This window comes from Muscardinus avellanarius, assembly GCF_963383645.1.
Source record: "Muscardinus avellanarius genome assembly, chromosome: 3".
Lineage (NCBI taxonomy): Eukaryota > Metazoa > Chordata > Mammalia > Rodentia > Gliridae > Muscardinus > Muscardinus avellanarius.
This window is the reverse complement of record NC_137788.1, coordinates 133,756,396-133,774,138: the sequence shown is the minus strand read 5'-3', so window position 1 is coordinate 133,774,138 and position 17,743 is coordinate 133,756,396. Positions and strand designations below refer to the sequence as shown.

The following is a 17,743-nucleotide window of genomic DNA, read 5'->3' as shown; positions in this document are numbered from 1 at the left end:
CTGATGTGTCTCTCCTGGATGCCAGGACGGGGTCCTACTGGGAGCGGTTGGTGCCTATGACTGGAACGGGGCGGTGCTGAAGGAGACCAGCGGCGGCAAGGTCATCCCTCACCGCGAGTCCTACCTGAAGGAGTTCCCGGAGGAGCTCAAGAATCACGGGGCCTACCTGGGTGAGGGCCCGGCCCGAGGGCCACGGGCGAGGAGGGTACCGGGCTGCAGAGTCCCCACCCTGGGGCTCCTCTCCCCCTGCACCCGCCACAACAGCATCACACCAGGCGCGTGTAGGGCGCTTCATAACTAGGCCCAATAAAGGACAACGGTTCAGTCGAAGCCTCTGGACTCTAGGTGGACTATGGGCATCTTACAGCTGCCAGCCCCAAGTAGAAGCCCGCAGTCCTTTTTATTGATAACGAATGGCACAGAGGAGCCCCATGGCAGGGCCTGGCAGGGCCACCAAGGACCCATGCAGAGACCAGCCTGTTTCTCCTGCGGCAGGGTACACGGTGACGTCAGTCGTGTCCTCCAGGCAGGGCCGGGTGTATGTGGCCGGAGCACCCCGGTTCAACCACACGGGCAAAGTCATCCTGTTCACCATGTACAACAACCGAAGCCTCACCATCCACCAGGCCCTGCGGGGCGAGCAGGTAACGGGGGCCGGCGGGGCACAGGCAGAGTGGGGCTGCAGGGGCGCCGGCTCACCTCTTCCCTCCAGACAAGAAGGTCCCCAGGCCCACGGGAACCACCCCTGAGTGCAGTGTGCTCCTCTTCCATGCCCTGGCTGGGGGGTCAACCTAAACGGCCACTGACACAGCCCCAGACTGCCCCTCTCACGAAGCCATAGGCTCTCTCTGCAGCAGGAAGAACCTAGACTTCCCGCCTGCACATCATGGACCTCCCATCTCTGGTGCACCTGGTTATGGCTTCCTGGCCTGGTTATGGCTGCCAGGGACCCAAGATGCCCTGAAGGGACAGTCAAACTCCTCAAGCTACCTTTGTGAGTCACCCGCTCAGGTCTCAGGATGCCAACTTCTCCCTCCTCCTGGTGGGTATTACCCAGAGCCCACCCTGGGGCATGGTTGCAACCAGATTGTGTGGCCGAGAGCCCCGCGGGGCACTTTGGACAGCTGTGACAAGTCACTGGTGGTGAAAAGATCAGCAGTCACATCAACAGGCTGGGGAGGGCTGGGCGGGTCTGTGGTCTTTTTCCAGAATTGTGTGGCAGATCCCTGGCTGGGCCAGGTCTAGCCCTCTGGAGGGGCTCTCTGATTTATGCCACCTTCTGACCCCTAGCAGTCCCATGCCAGGCCTGGCTCCTCCTGTCTGCAACGTCCAGGTACCCTAGGCCCCAGCGGAGCCCATCCAGGCCCTTACCTGTTGTTCCCAGCCCTCCCTCAGTGCTCCCGAGCCTAGGAACACCCCGTCCTGCACACTCTGCCTGACACCAGGAGGACACACTCCTCACCTGGTTGAACCTCCATCCTCTGTGTACAGAGATCATTCTTTGCCACCCGCCCGGCAGGGCCAGCTCTTTGGGGAATTAGGAGCTAGACTTGGAGAGCTGGAGGGAATTTGCTGATGAATTTATGACATTTTTCCTGCCAGTTCTGCCTCCAACATCCGAATGAGAAAGCAGAGCACTGAAGGCAACTGAATTAAGCGGATTCCAAATCGCTGTGACCCACATAGCTAAGGCCACAGATTTGGCCCATTCCTGCCTCCCTCGCCCTGGCTCTGTCTGCCTCTTAATTGCCTTATGTAGACACATCTCTTCCCGCTCCAGGCATAGTGTCTTCTTTTTCTCTCATCTGTATTTCTACTTTCTCCTCAGTTAGAAGCCTTTAATGCTTGAGAATCGATTTCTTCTGAAAACACCCTGCCCTGAGAGAGGCCAAGGAGGGAGTCAGGTCTCTGTGTCAGAGAGTTGGTAGGGACAGCCTTCTGGCCTTGGACAAGCAACTGGAATTCTGAGCTGGGTTTCTTCCCTGTGAGATGAGATGACCCGGCTGGGTGTGGCAGCACATGCCTGTAACACCAGTACTTGGGAGGCTGAGGCAGGAGAATTGAAGATTTTTTGTTTTGTTTTGTTTTGTTTTTTGGTGGTACTGGGGGTGGAACCCAGGGGCTTTTCTACCTCCAGGCTATACTCCCAGATCTATTTTATACTTTATTTGGAAACAGGGTCTCACTAAGTTGCTGAGAGCCTCACTAAGTAGCTGAGGCTGGCTTCGAACCTGTGCGATCCTCCTGTCTCAGCCTCCCAAGCGCAGGAATTACAAGCGTCCACCACCACGCCCGGCTCGGAGGATTGCAGGTTTGAAGCCAGTCTCAACAACTGAGCAAGAACATATTTTAAAAACAACTTTTTAAATGTTTCTTTTAAAGGCTGGGGCTATTGCTCAGAAGTAGAACGTCCATGAGTTCAATCTCCAGGGGAGTAAAATAAAAGATGAGATGCCCAGGCCAGGAGTATAGGTCAGTGATAGAGCGTTTGTCCAGCATATGTGAGGATCTGGGTTCCATCCCAGCATTGCATAAAATAAAAACAAATATTAAAGTAAGACAACTGTGTTTGCTGAGCAGCACAGAGCCCGCACCAGCTGACCCAGGGCTGCAAAGCATCCTAAGACGCACCCTTCCTAAGAAACCCAGTGAGCATTTATTAGGCCCCTCCTGTGTGCCAGGCATGGTGCCCAGGCTCCTGAGGCCCCCAGTGGGGGAGCAGGGCTGGGGGGGACAGCGTGGGCCTGGAGCACGTGGAGGAGGGGCACCCATTGCAGAGGGTACAGTGGCAAGATCAGGGACAAACTAAAAGAAGAATGTGACCCCAGCAATGGCAGGCATCGCCTGTGGAGAGGAGGGGAGAGGGGAAAGCGTGTGCAGAAGGAAGCTGGCAACTAGTCAGGACCCAGGCCTTCTGGAGAACAGAAATAAGCGGGTGTGGCAGAAACCAGGCTCAGCGCTGGGCAGGGTGGCTGTATAGGGGCTGGGGAGGCAGGCAGGTCCAGCAGGGCGCACCGAGTTGAAACTTTATTCTGAGCCAAGGATGTGGCTTGGACAGCAGTTAGAGGCCAGTCTGGTGTCCTGGGGGCTGGCTGGAGGGCCAGGCTGGAAACTGAAGGAGCCGCACCCAGAGGAGAAGCAGAGGAGTCATCGGCCAGGCTCCTCCCCACCCCGTGGGAGCACTGTGCCAAGGCAGGAGGGGAGCACGGTGGATGCTGGGATACTAAAGAGAAATAGCTACTCACCGCCCAAGACACAAATCCCAGTGTGAGCCGTGACACTAAAACTTGAAAACTAGCTAACCACCGTCCAACCATACAGACTTGAATAAAGACCCCAGCATACCTGCCTACACAGCAGTCCTCCTGTCGCTGAAAAATGGATTCACTGCCATATTTAAAAATCAGTATATAAACTACATATGGAATTTGATCCTAATTCATAAAAATAAAAACATACAAGTCGGGCATAGCAGCACACGCTTGTACTCACAGCATTTGGGAGGCTGAGACAGGAAGATCGCGATTTACGGACATCCTCAGCTACTTAGTGAGGCTCTTTGCAACTCAGCGAGACCCTGTTTCAAAATAAAGCATAAAAAAATAGGGCTGGGGGTGTAGCTCGGAGGCAGAATGTCCCTGGGTTCCATCCCCAGTACTGCAAAAAATAATAATAATAATACATACATACATACATACACACACACACACACACACACACACACACACACACACACACACAAACTGGCAACACTCTAGAAGAAAAGACACTAAGACACTCATGGTAGTTACATTTTAACACTAGGATTATGGGTAGCTTTTGTTTGCTTTTTTATATTTTTTGTTTATTTTGCCATTATAATACATCACATCCATCACTTCCTGATGGACAATTTATAAATAGATTTGTCAACACTCGGCTAGAAGGGTGATGTGAAATTCCTCGGCTGAGCTGCTGTGCAGGAGTGCTCCTGCAGCGCCATCCCCTGCGTAGGGTCATCATCTACCCAGAGTCCTCCTCCTCCCTCCCGTCCTCACTCAAGGCCCTGGGGTTAGAGACTCTCCAGTCTACTGCCCCTTGGAGGTGGGGGTCCTCTCTCAAGCTTGAGAGCTTGGCAGCTTCTGCTTGATGACCCAGCTTGCCAGAGAAGTCACCCTCTCAGCAGGCAGCCAACATTAAGGGTGCTACTCCAGCTCTACAGAACTTTGCATCTATGCCCAGATGTTAATGGTCACCACTAAAGGTCAATAAAGAAATAAAGAAGCGTGGGGTAGGGGTGGCCAAGGGGAGAGAAAGAGGGGCAAGAGAAAGGGAGGACTCATAGTACCCAAAAAATTCTGGGTCAAGGGCCGGCGGTGGCGTCCCTCTCAGCGGTGGGTGGCAGCCCAGCCCCGCTCCCCTGTCCCGTCCGTGTGCCGCAGATAGGCTCTTACTTCGGGAGTGAGATCACCTCTGTGGACATCGACGACGATGGCGTGACGGACGTCCTGCTGGTGGGTGCACCCATGTACTTCAGCGAAGGCCGGGAGCGGGGCAAAGTGTACGTCTACAACCTGAGACAGGTACGACGGGGTGGGCGACTGCTTTGACTCAGACACGAGGGAACCTGGGTTCCTGGAGAGGTTCCGAGAGAGGCCAGCACCTGCCTGCAGGGTGGGGACCAGAGAGGGGACCGCGGGGGGAGGGAGTGGAGAAGGGTGCTGCCGCAACAGAATGGAGGCCCTGAGGTCCTTTACCAGGACCCTGAGCCTCCTCCTGGCCCTTGCTTGGCAGAGCCGGTTTGTTTACAACGGAACGCTGAAGGATCCCCACAGCTACCAGAACGCCCGATTCGGGGCGTCCATCGCCTCTGTCCGAGACCTCAATCAGGATTCCTACAACGACGTGGTGGTGGGCGCCCCTCTGGAGGACAGTCACGGGGGCGCCATCTACATCTTCCATGGCTTCTGGGGAGGCATCCTCAAGAAGCCCAAGCAGGTGAGGCTCCCTGGAAAATGGGTGGAGCTAAGGGACCCTAGCCGTGTGTGTGTGTGTGTGTGTGTGTGTGTGTGTGTGTGTGTGTGTGGTGTGTGTGTGTTCATGTGTCTTACAGGAGGGGACCTTGTCCTTGCTACACTTGTCTCAAGTGGAAGTGTTGATTAGGTGCATTGTGTCTTTGGGACCCTCCCATCATCTCTCTTTCTTGTTGTGGTTCTAGAGATTGAATCCAGAGGCATTCTACCTCCAAGCTACACCCCAATAACCTCCAGACTTTGTGTATGTGTGTGTGTGTGTGTGTGTGTGTGTGTGTGTGGTACTGGGGGTGGAACACAGGGGCTTTCTACCTCCGGTCTATACTCCCAGACCTATTTTATGTTTTATTTGGAAACAGGGTCTCGCGAAGTTGCTGAGAGCCTCACTAAGTAGCTGAGGCTGGCTTCGAACCTGGGTGATCCTCCTGTCTCAGCCTCCCAAGTGCAGGGATTACAAGCGTGCGCCACCACACCTGGCAGACCCTTTTATATATTGTGTTTTGAAACAGGGTCTCACTAAGTTGCTAAGAGTCTCATTATGTTGCTAAGGCTGTCCTCAAACCTGCAATCCTCTTTCTTGTCTCAGCCTCCCAAGTACTGGGATTACAGGTGTGCGCCACCACACTCAGTTCTAACCCCCTTCTTGCACCCTCTTTGTCCTTCCAGCAACAGCAACCACAGCCACAAAGTCTACACACCAAACATCATCCCCACAGGCAGCATGCAGCTGACTGCAAGGGAGAACCCCTACCTGGACCTGTTCTTCCCTGAAGGCACCTTGCTCCCCTCAGAACCAGCCCATCTCAGCCCCCTTATAAGATAGTCTAGGCCTGGCGTGGTGTACATACCTATAATCCCAGTACTTGGGAGACTGAGACACAAGGATCACAGGTTTGAGGACAGCCTCAGCAATGTAGAGAAACTCTCAGTCATCTAGCAAGATCCTGTTTCAAAATAAAAATTAAGCCAGGCGTGGTGGCGCGCACTTGTAATGCCAGTACTTGGGGGCTATACAGGAGGATCACACAGGCTCAAAGCCAGCCTCAGCTACTTAGTGAGGCTCTAAGCAACTTAGTGAGACTCTGTTTCCAAATAAAATATAAAATTGGTCTGGGAGTATAGCCCAGAGGTAGAAAGCCCCTGGGTTCCATCCCCAATACCACAAAAAAAAAATTTAAATTTAAATTTAAAAAGGGCTGTAGGTGTAGTTCAGAGGTAGAATGCCTCTGGGCTCAATCTTCAGTACCACAAAAAAAGATAGTCTAATAAATATACAAAGGCTTAAGATATTGATAGGTTATGATAGGTTACCCTCTAAGCAATGTGTATGTATACTTAATGCAGAGCTCTTTCAAGAAATAACATTTTAAACCAGGTGTGGTGGTGCACACCTATAATCCTAGTACTTGGGAGACTGGAAGCTGAGACAAGATGATCACAAGTTAGAGGCCAGCCTCAGCAACTTAGCAAGACCCTGTTTCAAAATTAAAAAATAAGATAGGGCTAGCCGGGTGGCGCACGCTTGTAATCCCCGCGCTTGGGAGGCTGAGACAGGAGGGTTGCGCAGGTTCAAAACCAGCCTCAGCTAACTTAGTGAGGCTCTCAGCAACTCAGTGAGACCCTGTTTCCAATAAAATATAAAATAGGTCTGGGGGTATAGCCCGGAGGTAAAAAGCCTCTGGGTTCCACCCCCAGTACCACCAAAAAAAAAAAAAAAAAAAAAAATAGGGCTAGAGGTGTCACTTGGAGGTAGAATGCTTTCCTGTTCAGCCTCCAATACCAAAATAAAATAAAATGACATTTTAATACAAAAGCATGGTTTTAATGACTGAGCCATGTCAGCTCTGGGCTGGGCGAAGCTTCCAACCAGGTGGCCCAGCCCTGTGCTCAGCCTCACGCTCCTCTCCCTGCAGAGAGTCGTGGCGTCGGAGCTGGCTCCCGGCCTCCAGTATTTCGGCTGCAGCATCCACGGGCAGCTGGACCTCAATGAGGACGGGCTGGTGGACCTGGCGGTGGGCGCCCTTGGCAACGCTGTGATCCTGTGGTTGGTTCCCTTGCTCTCCTGCCTCTTGGGCTCTCCTGGGGGTCAGGAGGGAGAAAGGGCTTAAGTGCTTCCGGATCTTTGTCTCGTGTCTTTAAGCACTGCTGCACAAACCCGCCCTGCTCTTCTCCCCTCCTGATTACAAGTTTCTTTCTTATGGAATCACTATAAGTTATCTGGAAGTCCAAATCCTTCTTCTCAATTGATTTCTGAGACCTTAGACCCAAGCCCCTCTTAGAATTTGTCCTTAAAGCTCTGGCTTCCAGGCATTTTTTCCCCAGCAGCTACTCCAGTAATTACTTGAAGGGAGGCGTTGAGAATAGTTGCCTCACCTGGAAGGATCCTTCCTTCTCCCCTGGTGTGGGAGGATGTTTATGTGACAAGGGTTTCTTTCCTTCGACGCCCATAGTCTCCTGCTCCCTTTTCCCAGGACTCCATTCTCACTGCTGAGACTCAGTGAGCCTGACCACACACGACTTAGAGGAAGGAAGATTTAGTTGCTCACAGTTTTGGAGATTTCAGAGTTTAGTCCATGCCAGGCCAGGTCTGCAGGGTTCAGGCCATGAAGTGGGAAGCAGAGATAGAGGGAGAGAGCAGAAATTGCTCTCACATCATGGAGGCTGGAAACAAGAGGAAGCAGGGAGAGGAAGGACTTTACATAATCTCAAGGCCATGCCCCCAGGGATCCCTTCTCAACATCACGCCTACCTCCGTGAGGTCGGAGGACATTCTGGATCCAGACTATTACAGCTCCATCTCAATACTTTTTGGCTACTTTTAGATCTCCCCAAAATTAATCTGAGCTTTTTTCATACGTATCAATGAGGTATAGCTCATCATTTACATTATTTACAAAAACTTAAAAAAAATTTGTAAGATAAAGAAAATATTTGCTCAGTGTTCTGTCACCTTTACAGTACCACTCCAAGCGTTTTGGTGCCATTTCCTCCCACTCCCTCCACCACATCATATAATTTCTTTAAATGCAGTCATTTTTCATATAACTTAAAAAGGCATTTTTCTTTTTCTTTTTTTTTTTTTTTTTTTTTTTTTTTTTTTTGCGGGTCTGGGGCTGGAACCCAGGGACATTCTACCTCCAAGCTACACCCCCTGCCCTATTTTTTCTTCTTTATTTTGAAACCAGATCTCACTGAGTTGCAGAGGCCTCACTAAGTAGCTGAGGCTGTCTGCGAACCACGATCCTCCGGTCTTAGCCTCCCAAATTCTGGGATTACAAGCGTGCGCCACCACGCCCAGCTAAAAAAAAAGACATTTTTCAATCAGCTTAAAAAGACAAGACAGGTATATCGGCACAAGCTCGTAATCCCAATACTTGGGAAGCTGAGACAGGAGGATCACAGATTCAAGGATAGTCTCAGCAAATAGTGAGACTCCTTAACTACTAAGATTTCATTTCAAAATAAAAATGAAATAGAGCTTAGGGCATGACTCAAAGGTAGAATGCCTCTGGGTTCAATCCCTAGTGCCAAATACATACACAAAAAAACGTATTAAACAGAGAGATATCATATGACTTCACAGAGAGAATAGAAGGGAGGGGAGGGTGTGCCCGTCAGGAATATTGCCATTCGTTTGGGAAATGCCTTCATCCAGGTTTCCTAAAAAACAGAGCCGAGCCATGCATGTTAGCACAAACCTGTAATCCCAGAACTTAGGAGGCTGAGACAGAAGAAGCATGGGTTTGAAGTCAGCCTCAGCAACTTAGTGAGACCCTATTTAAAAATTAAAAATAAAAAGGGCTGGGATGTAACTCTCCTGGGTTCAATCACAGGAAGGGAGGGAGAGAGGAAGGAAAGAAAGAAGGAAAGAAGGAAGGAAGGAAGGAAGGAAGGAAGGAAGGAAGGAAGGAAGGAAAGAAGGACCGGCCCACAGTTAGGCTTCTGTGTGACTGCTTTGGGAGCGGGTTCCATCAATCAGAGGAGGGGCAGGCAGGAGAGCAGTCCTGAGCCAGCCAGTCTGCCATGGGGCGGCTCCTTGCTCAGCATCCCAGCACCTGCTCTTGCCACGGCACATTGTAGGCACAGCACACCTGCTGGCTTCCCCGCCCCCCATCTGTCTTTCACACAGATCCCCCGCTGCACGCCCCTCTGGTTTCCCCTGGCCCTCTGGCAGTGCTGGGGGCGGCACAATCCCAGGGGTCCAGCCCCTTCAGAGTACAGGTGTGTGGTCTCTCTTTAAAGGTCTACACCCTGCACCAAGTGTGGGACTCCTGGGGTTTGGGGGGTGGGGTGTCGGCAGCAAAAGCATCCTGGGCTCAAAAGGCTTGGCACATAGCTGGGCGTGGTAGCACATGATTGTAATCCCAGCATTTGAGAGCCTGAGACAGAAGGATCGCGGTTCACAGACAGCCTGAGTTACTTAGGCACTTTGCAACTCAGTGAGACCCTGTTTTAAAATAAAGAATAAGGCCGGGCGTGGTGGCGCACGCTTGTAATCCCCGTGCTTGGGAGGCAGAGACAGGAGGATCATGCAGGTTCGAAGCCAGCCACACGCGCTGGCTTAGGAGACCCTGTTTCCAAATAAAAATGTAAAAATAGGTCTGGGAGTGTAGCCCAGAGGTAGAAGGGCTTCCAGGAACCCCAGTACCACCAAAAAATAAAAAATAAATAAATAAATAAAATAAAGAATAAAAAATAGGGCTGGGGGTGTAGCTTGGAGGTAGAATGCTCCTGGGTAAAATTCCCAGTACCACAGAAAGAAGGAAAGAAAGGAAAGAAAGAAAAGAAGGGAGAGAGGGAGGGAGGGAGGGAGGAAGGGCTTGGCACAGTTATTCTGTGTTGGTTCCAGCCAGGAAGGAAGGCAGTGTCCAAGGCCCAGAGTAGAAGACACATGGCCCAGCAGGCCTTCGGGGTGGCACATATACTTCTTTACAGGAAACAAGATACACCGCTGCACACCCCCCAGGGCAATCTGTCTCACAGAAAAGGTTGATCCAGGCAGAGGTTTTGAGGTCTGGACCTGTGTGCTACCTACATAGCAATGAAATCGTGGGCCACGGCCCTTGGAGAAGACTTTACAGTCAAACCCCAGGTTCTCAAACTGCCCATTAGGATGGCCCAGGGAGCTTTCAAAACTCATTGCCAGGCTTTACAATCAAAGCAGAATTCTGTGGGCGGGACCCAGCAATGGTTTCTTTAAAGTCCCAGGCAGTTCCCATGGGTGGCCAAGTGTGGGGGGGAAAGGGTGTCCTCACTCCCCCCTGCGACTCTCCCAGGCCCAACAGAGAGGTCAGGGGTCCTGCCCCAGAGGAACCAATGAAGCCAAGACTCAGGGCCACCTTTCACTCACAGTCAGATGAGAGGCCCTCGCCCATACGCTGAGAAGTCAGAGCCGTGATGGACGACTACTTTAAACATTGAAATCCTGCCACACCTGCTTCTTTCCATTTACACACACAGTTTAGAAAGGCAACACATTTCCTTTCCTAATTATATTTGACTCCAACCACTATAAGGCTACATTCCTATTTATTTGGCTACCTGCCTGGGCCAGGTGGGCCGAGGATTCGAGAACGTGGCTCTCCACTGACCGCGCCCCAGGATCACCTGGGGAGCTCTGGGGAGCTGTCACCTCTCACTCTTTCAAGGTGTGGCCCGTGGTCTTCAGCACCAGCAGCACCTGAGTCTGGTCCAACCGACTGCGTCAGAATGTGCACTTTAAGCCAGGCGTGGTGGCGCACGCTTGTAATCCCAGCATTTGGGAGGCTGAGACAGGAGGATCCGAGTCCACGGACAGCCTCAGCTACTTAGTGAGGCCCTTTGCAGCTCAATGAGACCCTGTTTCAAAATCAAGAATAAAAAATAGGGCTGGGGTTGTAGCTCGGAGGTAGAATGCCCCTGGGTTCCATCCCCAGTACCTAAAAAAAAAAAAAAAAAAAAAAGAATATTCACTTTAATAAGATGCCCAGGGGGTGTGCAGACAGATTAAAGTTTGAGAAGCACTACTTTAAAACACACTAATACCCAATTCGGATTCCATTTGGCCTGGGGTACACCAGGGCCTTTTCAAGCTTTCCAGATGGTTCTGATGTACACACAGGGCTGGGAACCTCTGAGGGGCAGAGGGAGGTCAGTGTGGTCTACAGCAAGCACAGCCCCTGGGAGAAGGGTGAAGGACCCATCCAGGCTGACGGGCTGCTCAGCGCCATTCACCTGCTGGTCTACCCAATCCTTTGACATCATTGCCCCTCTCTGCCCTTTGCCCCACCCGATGACTCTCCAGCCATGGTTCTATGGATTCTGCTCCATCTGGGTCCCCCCCTTTCCTGCCCAGCCCGGCTCATGGCCTGTCTCCTCCAGGTCCCGGCCCGTGGTTCAGATCAACGCCAGCCTCCACTTCAAGCCACCCAAGATCAACATCTTCCACAAGGACTGCAAGCGCAATGGCAGGGATGCCACCTGCCTGGCCGCCTTCCTCTGCTTCACGCCCATCTTCCTGGCACCCCACTTCCAAACGGCATCCGTGGGTAAGCCAGGCCCCTGCCACAGACCGGTCTCCCCCTGGGCTCCGCGCTCGCCCCACTCCCCAGCCCGAGCTTTCCTGGAGATGGGTTCTAAGTGCGGGCACACCCATAGCCAGCGGTGAGGACCGCCAGAAGCCACTCAGATACTCTCATTCCAAGGGGCAGCGGGGATGCGTGTCAGGGCGAGGGTGGCAGTGCACAGCTTGAGGACAGGGAGAAGGAAATAGTCTGGGGCTGAGTAGAGGGAGCAGCTGTCTGTGGAGGCCCAGGAGTCAGCCTGGGTGCAGAGGGGGAGCCAGAGCCAGGAGCCAATGTGCCAGGAGCAGGAGCTAGGGGCAGTACCACAGGCCCCAGGAGCCTGGCACCCCGCATTAGCGGTGTGGGTCTGGGTACATCAGTTTCCTTCTTGGCCAGCCCTCCTCCTAATGACAACAGCCCTAGGCCTAGGCACCCCCAGAAGTGAGAACACCAGGGTCCAGAGCCCAGATGGGCATCACGGGCTGCAGGCAGTATCTCAGGTGAGGAGCGAGGAGCCAGTGACCCAGGAGCCAGGCCAGACAGGGAGGAAGAGAGAAGAGACACAGGCCCGGGCAGCTCTGCTCTGCTTCTTGAGTTCCACCTGTGACAGGAGAAAGGCCAAGGGGCCAGGGTGTCCAGAGCGCTGGCTAGGGACAGGAGAGGAACTGAGCCTCTCGTGGAACTGGTGAAAGGTTTCCCCGAGGGAAAGGGAGGAGGCGAGCGGGCGTGAGGGCACCGGCCATAATCCCAGTACTTGGAAGGATGAGACGGGAGGATCATGGGTTTGCAGCCAGCCTCAGCAACTTAGCAAGACCCTGCTTCAAGTTTAAAAAAATAATAATTTAAATAGGGCTGGGGGTGTAGAGCCTCTGAGTTCAATTTTTAGGACAGGAAGGAAAGAAGGGAAAAGAAGAAAGAAGGAAGGAAGGAGGAGAGGGGAGGGGAGGGGAGGGTGCAGGCCTCAACCCCTAGAAAGGAGCTGCATGTCTGAGGTCTGCTGGGAAGGCCTGTCTGTCTCCCTAGAGTGAGAGCAGCCATGGCAGAGGCTCCAACCAGCCCGACCGGAGCCAGGAGGGTGCAAACAGGGCAGTGACAGGGAGCGACCGCCACCAGCCCCCTCCTCTCCCCTGGCCCCTGCTCTCCTTTCCCTCCTCCTCCTGGTCCTCTCCCACCTGGCCTGTCCGCATCCTCCTCTGCTGCCTCCCCATCCTCCCCTTCCTGGGAGCATCCGGCTCCCAGTACAGAAGCTGCTGCCCAGGGCCTCTTCAGGGGCTGAGCTGGCTCTTCCTGGGCCCAGGCTGTTTCTGGGGCGAGGTGGACCTTTTCTCGCGGCCTGAAGCTCCACCGCGGTGGTGTCGGCCTCTCCCCCGCTCCAGGCATCAGGTACAACGCCACCATGGATGAGCGGCGGTACATGCCACGGGCCCACCTGGACGAGGAGGGGGACCGCTTCACCAACAGGGCCGCCCTGCTGTCCTCTGGCCAGGAGCACTGCCAGCGGATCAACTTCCATGTCCTGGTGAGCCTGGCAGCCATCGGCAGAGCCATGGTCTCCTACGGGAAGGAGACCCAGAACTGGAGGGCTGCGGGTGCAAAATGGGGGAGTGAGCGCCAGGCCCGTTTGGAGCCCTCAGTGGACCCAGTGTGGTCCCACCCCTACCTCTGCAGGACATGCCACCCCGACTGTACCCCTGCCAGAACCCCACTTTCAGCTACCCATGGTGCCTTAGGAGGGGGTGAGCCCAGGAAGGAGGTGGGCTCAGGGAGGTCCAGGGAGAGAGTAGAGGGGCCATGGTTTAAGGGGTCGCCCGCCAACTGGGAAGCTCCAGGGAGGCGTAGCCCCAGGCCCCACCCCTCACCCCCCCGGGGATTCTGACACCAGCTCAGCTTGGAGGACCACTGAGGGTGGGTTTGTTTGTTTGTTTGTTTGTTTTGGTACTGGGGGTTGAATCCAGGGGCATTCTACCTCTAACCTACACCCCATCCCTTATTATTTATTTTTTATTTTGGGGTGGGGCTATTGGAGATCAAACCCAGAGGCATTCTTTATCCAAGCTATACCTTTTTAATTTTTTGTTCTGAAACACAGTCTCACTGAGTGGCTGAGAGTCTTGCTAAATTGCTGAGGCTGTCCTCAAACCTGCGATCCTCCTGTCTCAGCCTCCCAAGTCCTGGGCCAATGGACACATGGCACTGCCTTAAAGCAAAGAAGTCAGTGGCATCAGGAATTGCCAGGTTACAGGAGATAGATTTTTTTTTTTAGGCAGCTCAAATAACCCCCTTCATTCACCATCTATAGCCAGGACCAACCAGAACCACTCCTGTCTTGCTTCCCTATTCATTTATTCATTCATTCATTCAACACTGAAGCCCTATCTCATTGGTTCAACACTGAAGCCCTATCTCATTCATTCAACACTGAAGCCCTATCTCACTGGTTCAACATTGAAGCCCTGTCTCAACAGTAGGACCTGCCCCTCGCTGGGAAGAGAAGATGGAGAAGCTCTCTTCCTGTGGTCCTGGCCCAGAAAACGATGTTGTAGCTTCTCTCACCCCTGCCCTCTCACCTGCAGGACACCGCTGACTATGTGAAGCCTGTGGCCTTCTCCGTGGAGTATGCACTGGAAGACCCTGACCACGGCCCCATGCTGGACGATGGCTGGCCCACGACACTCAGGGTTTCGGTATGTCCCGCCCACCCTCGGGGCCTGCACCTCGGGTGCACACCCCATCTCCCCAGAGCCCAGGCCCAGAGCGCAAGGGGTACAGGGGAGTCCGCACCAAAACCCCACAACCTGGCTTAAGAGGGGTGCTGGTAGAGCAGTCCCTTGAGGGTCAGGACCAGGCCTTCTCCGTCCGTGGTTCCCTCAAATCCCCAGCACACGGAGCACTGAATGGGAGCTGCAGAGACAGTCACAGGGCCAGAGGGGACCGGAGACCTCAGGTACCCACCTTCCTGATTACCAGTGAGGACACGGAGCCAGAATGCCCAACCACTTGGAGCCTGGTCTTCTGCATGTTGAATGACTCACCGATTCACAGACACCCTCCCTGCTGTCTCCTAACCATTCCAAAAATGTGGGCCCCGGTCCCACCTCAAGCTGGGATTTGCTAATCCCGGGTTCTGGGGCACCGGAGTCCTCTGGCATCTAAGGCAGGCTCCTCTGCAACCTCAGACAGGCTCGGGCTCAAAGAGAACTCTGACAGCTAAGGAGTCTGTCCCAGCTGGGCTATGAGAGCTGGCCAGATTTGTCAAAGGCAGTTTCTAATGCCTGAACCTGAGGCTTTAGAAAACAACCTCAAACACACCGCGGTGCTCACTCAGAAGCCGGGACCTGGAAGCCCGGCCTCTAGGAGCAACCTGTGTGCGCACCGTCGAGGCTGGCAGCAACCAATTTCAGAACCACCCAAGTTCTCGCTGGGATTTCTCCAACACCACAAAGGGGCTGCAGGGTCAACAGCAATGCTCCTGGCCACCCCCTTTCTTCCTATCTCACCCACCATCCCCGCAGCTCCCAGCCCCCTCCCCACACGTCCACATTCCCACACACCCCTCCCGAGCCCACATCGCTGGGCGAGCCAGGAGAGGGAGGCTGCGCCCGCGGTCTCCTCCTCCCCCAGCAGTAATTACCAAGCCACTCCAGTGACAGTGACTAGTGAGACATGTGTCACTGGTTCTGCAAGCGTGTCAAGCCCAGGATGCAGGTTACCCTGCAGGCTGCCCCTGCCTGGCCCCATGAGTTCTGTGCAAGGTCCTGGTGGGGAGGCATGGGCTGGGGGAGACAGCCCACATGCAGAAGTTAATGCAAGACGAGACGGCAGGCGGCTTCCTGGAGGAGGTGGCTTTGGGTCGGACTTTAAAGGACAGACAGGATTCAGACAAGCAGAGCTGGGGCGAGGGGATGAGCTTTTATTCCAGGGAGCTGACAAGTCTATGCCCGGCTTGGAGAACCAAAATTAAGGAATCTGTAAAGAAAAGGTGCTGAGGGCTGGAGGCTGCGGTGTCCCCTGCAGCCGCCCACACCTGGCTCTCCCTGGCCAGGTGCCCTTCTGGAACGGCTGCAATGAGGACGAGCACTGTGTCCCTGACCTGGCTCTGGATGCCCGCAGCGACCTGCCCACAGCCATGTGAGTAGCGCCCCCGTGCGCCCCACTGCGCACCCTCATCATGGGTGTGAACTGAACGCTGAGCTTGGAGCCTGGGTGCTGGCCCAGGCCCTGCTCCGGACTCCTGCGTGAGAGCAGCAAGATCGGCAAGGCCTCCCTGCAGCCGTGGTCACCTGTGCCGCCTGCCACTGCAGGCGCTTCAGACTGCTCAGGAAAGGACCCCTTCCTTTGGGGCCCAAACTACATAGCAGATTCAAAAGACAAGGGACCTGGAGCTTGTCCTCCATCCCTGGATAGTCCTGGACGGGGAGACCAGGAGCCTTTGGGGCAGGAGGTGGTCTTGGGGGACGAGCTCTCTCCAGCCCTGCCGTCCATCTTTCTTCTCCCAGTGGCTTCTCCCAGCCGAGTGTCCCAGACCCATCTCTCTGCACCAACCCTGACGCTCCCCATTCCGCCCGTGAGACTCCCCGTGGTGTCTCCCCCACAGGGAGTACTGCCAGAGGGCGCTGAGGAAAGCCACGCAGGACTGCTCCAGATACACACTGTCCTTTGACACCACGGTTTTCATAGTTGAGAGCACACGACGCCGCGTGGCGGTGGAGGCCATGCTGGAAAACAGAGGCGAGAACGCCTACAACACCATCCTGAACATCTCGCAGTCGCCAAACCTGCAGTTTGCCAGCTTGATCCAGAAGGTGAGGCCAGCGGCAGCTCAGCCAGGGGCCTGGGAGGGCTGAGGCCAAGGGGGCGGCAGGACAGGAGGGCCCACGGCATCCTGGCTGACAGCAGAATCACAGAGCTTTAAAGGGCCGAGTCTGGTCCTCTCCTCGGGAGTTGCAAATTGATCTGGTGTGGGGTGAGGCCTGGCATTGGGATGTTTTTAAAATTCCCCGGTTTCAGTGTGCAGCCACGGCTGAGGCTCTGGGAGCGGGGAGGAATGCCTTCAGCCAGTCCAGGTGGAGCAGGAGCATGCACACACACCCATCACGCAGGTGCCACCTGCATCCACACCCACCTGCCTTTATTTCGTCCTTTAATCCTGTAAGGACCCCGGGAGCTGGGTGCTGTCACCTCCATCTCCCAGAGGAGACACAAGCAAATGAGTGCATTCCAGCCCACACCTGGAGCTGTCCCCTCGGCACAGGGGCAGAGGGAGGGCTCACACCCGGCTCCAAGCCCCTATTCCATGCCACACTGCACCATGGCCCCAGCGGGTGCCCCTCATCCAGGGAGAATGGCGAAGCAAACACCTGGGCGCCCGCAGCCCAAGTGATGCGCCCTCGCACCGGCCTCTGAGGCCTCTGTGGTCACGGTCAGCATCCCCGTGCTCAGCCTTCCACGTGGGCCGGGGTCTCTGAGGGGAGGGGTCAGCTGGCAGTGAAGGTGGCTCCAGACCCCCATCTTGGGCTCTAACTGCTGCTTTGTTGTCCCGCCCCTCCCCAGGATGACTCGGACAGCAGCATCGAGTGCGTGACGGAGGAGAGGAGACTGCACAAGAAAGTCTGCAACGTCAGCTACCCCTTCTTCAAGGCCAAGGCTAAGGTTGGGGCTGGGGGCAGGTGGGAGAGAACTGGGAGGCAGAGAGAGTGAGGATGGGAAGAGAGGGGCCTGGGGTGGGGGGCTTTCAGGTATATGAGTTTTTTCTTCCAAATATTCAAATGGTCTCATTTGCCAGCTCACCCCAGCAGGGGAATCCCTGCCGCTTCTGCCCACCACCTTCCTATTACCGGGGCCAATCCCACTGTCCTTTAGATTTCCAGCCTCACCACCAACTGTATAGGGGCAACATTACCAACCATACCACCACATGCTTAGGATGCAGGTGGGAAGCCGGGCGTGGGGGCGCATGCTTGTAATCCTAGTACTCGGGAGGCTGAGACAGGAGGATCACGGTTCACAGACAGCCTCAGCTACTTAGTGAGGCTCTTTGCAACTCAGTGAGACCCTGTTTCAAAATAAAGAATACAATATTGGGCTAGAGGTGTAGCTCAGAGGTAGAATGACCCTGGGTTCAATCCCTGGTAACAAAAAAAAAAAAAAAAAAAGTACAGGTGGGAAGAGGATGGGTGTGAGGAGGAGGCA

The 17,743-nt window shown here is 54.4% G+C and overlaps 1 protein-coding gene across 1 annotated transcript in view; it reads left to right on the top strand.

The window, feature by feature from the left end:
• Window positions 1-17,743, top strand: part of ITGA11 (integrin subunit alpha 11) — a gene marked incomplete at its 3' end in the record, with an annotated part of 112,301 nt that overhangs the window by 83,133 nt on the left and 11,425 nt on the right. Inside the window, exons 11-21 of the mRNA XM_080692197.1 lie at window positions 26-170; window positions 496-644; window positions 4,422-4,562; window positions 4,774-4,977; window positions 6,926-7,056; window positions 11,373-11,539; window positions 12,931-13,073; window positions 14,128-14,238; window positions 15,597-15,682; window positions 16,149-16,356; window positions 17,105-17,203. Of these exons, the coding sequence (XP_080548323.1) occupies window positions 26-170; window positions 496-644; window positions 4,422-4,562; window positions 4,774-4,977; window positions 6,926-7,056; window positions 11,373-11,539; window positions 12,931-13,073; window positions 14,128-14,238; window positions 15,597-15,682; window positions 16,149-16,356; window positions 17,105-17,203 (1,584 nt within the window). The remainder of the gene's footprint in view (window positions 1-25; window positions 171-495; window positions 645-4,421; window positions 4,563-4,773; window positions 4,978-6,925; window positions 7,057-11,372; window positions 11,540-12,930; window positions 13,074-14,127; window positions 14,239-15,596; window positions 15,683-16,148; window positions 16,357-17,104; window positions 17,204-17,743) is intronic.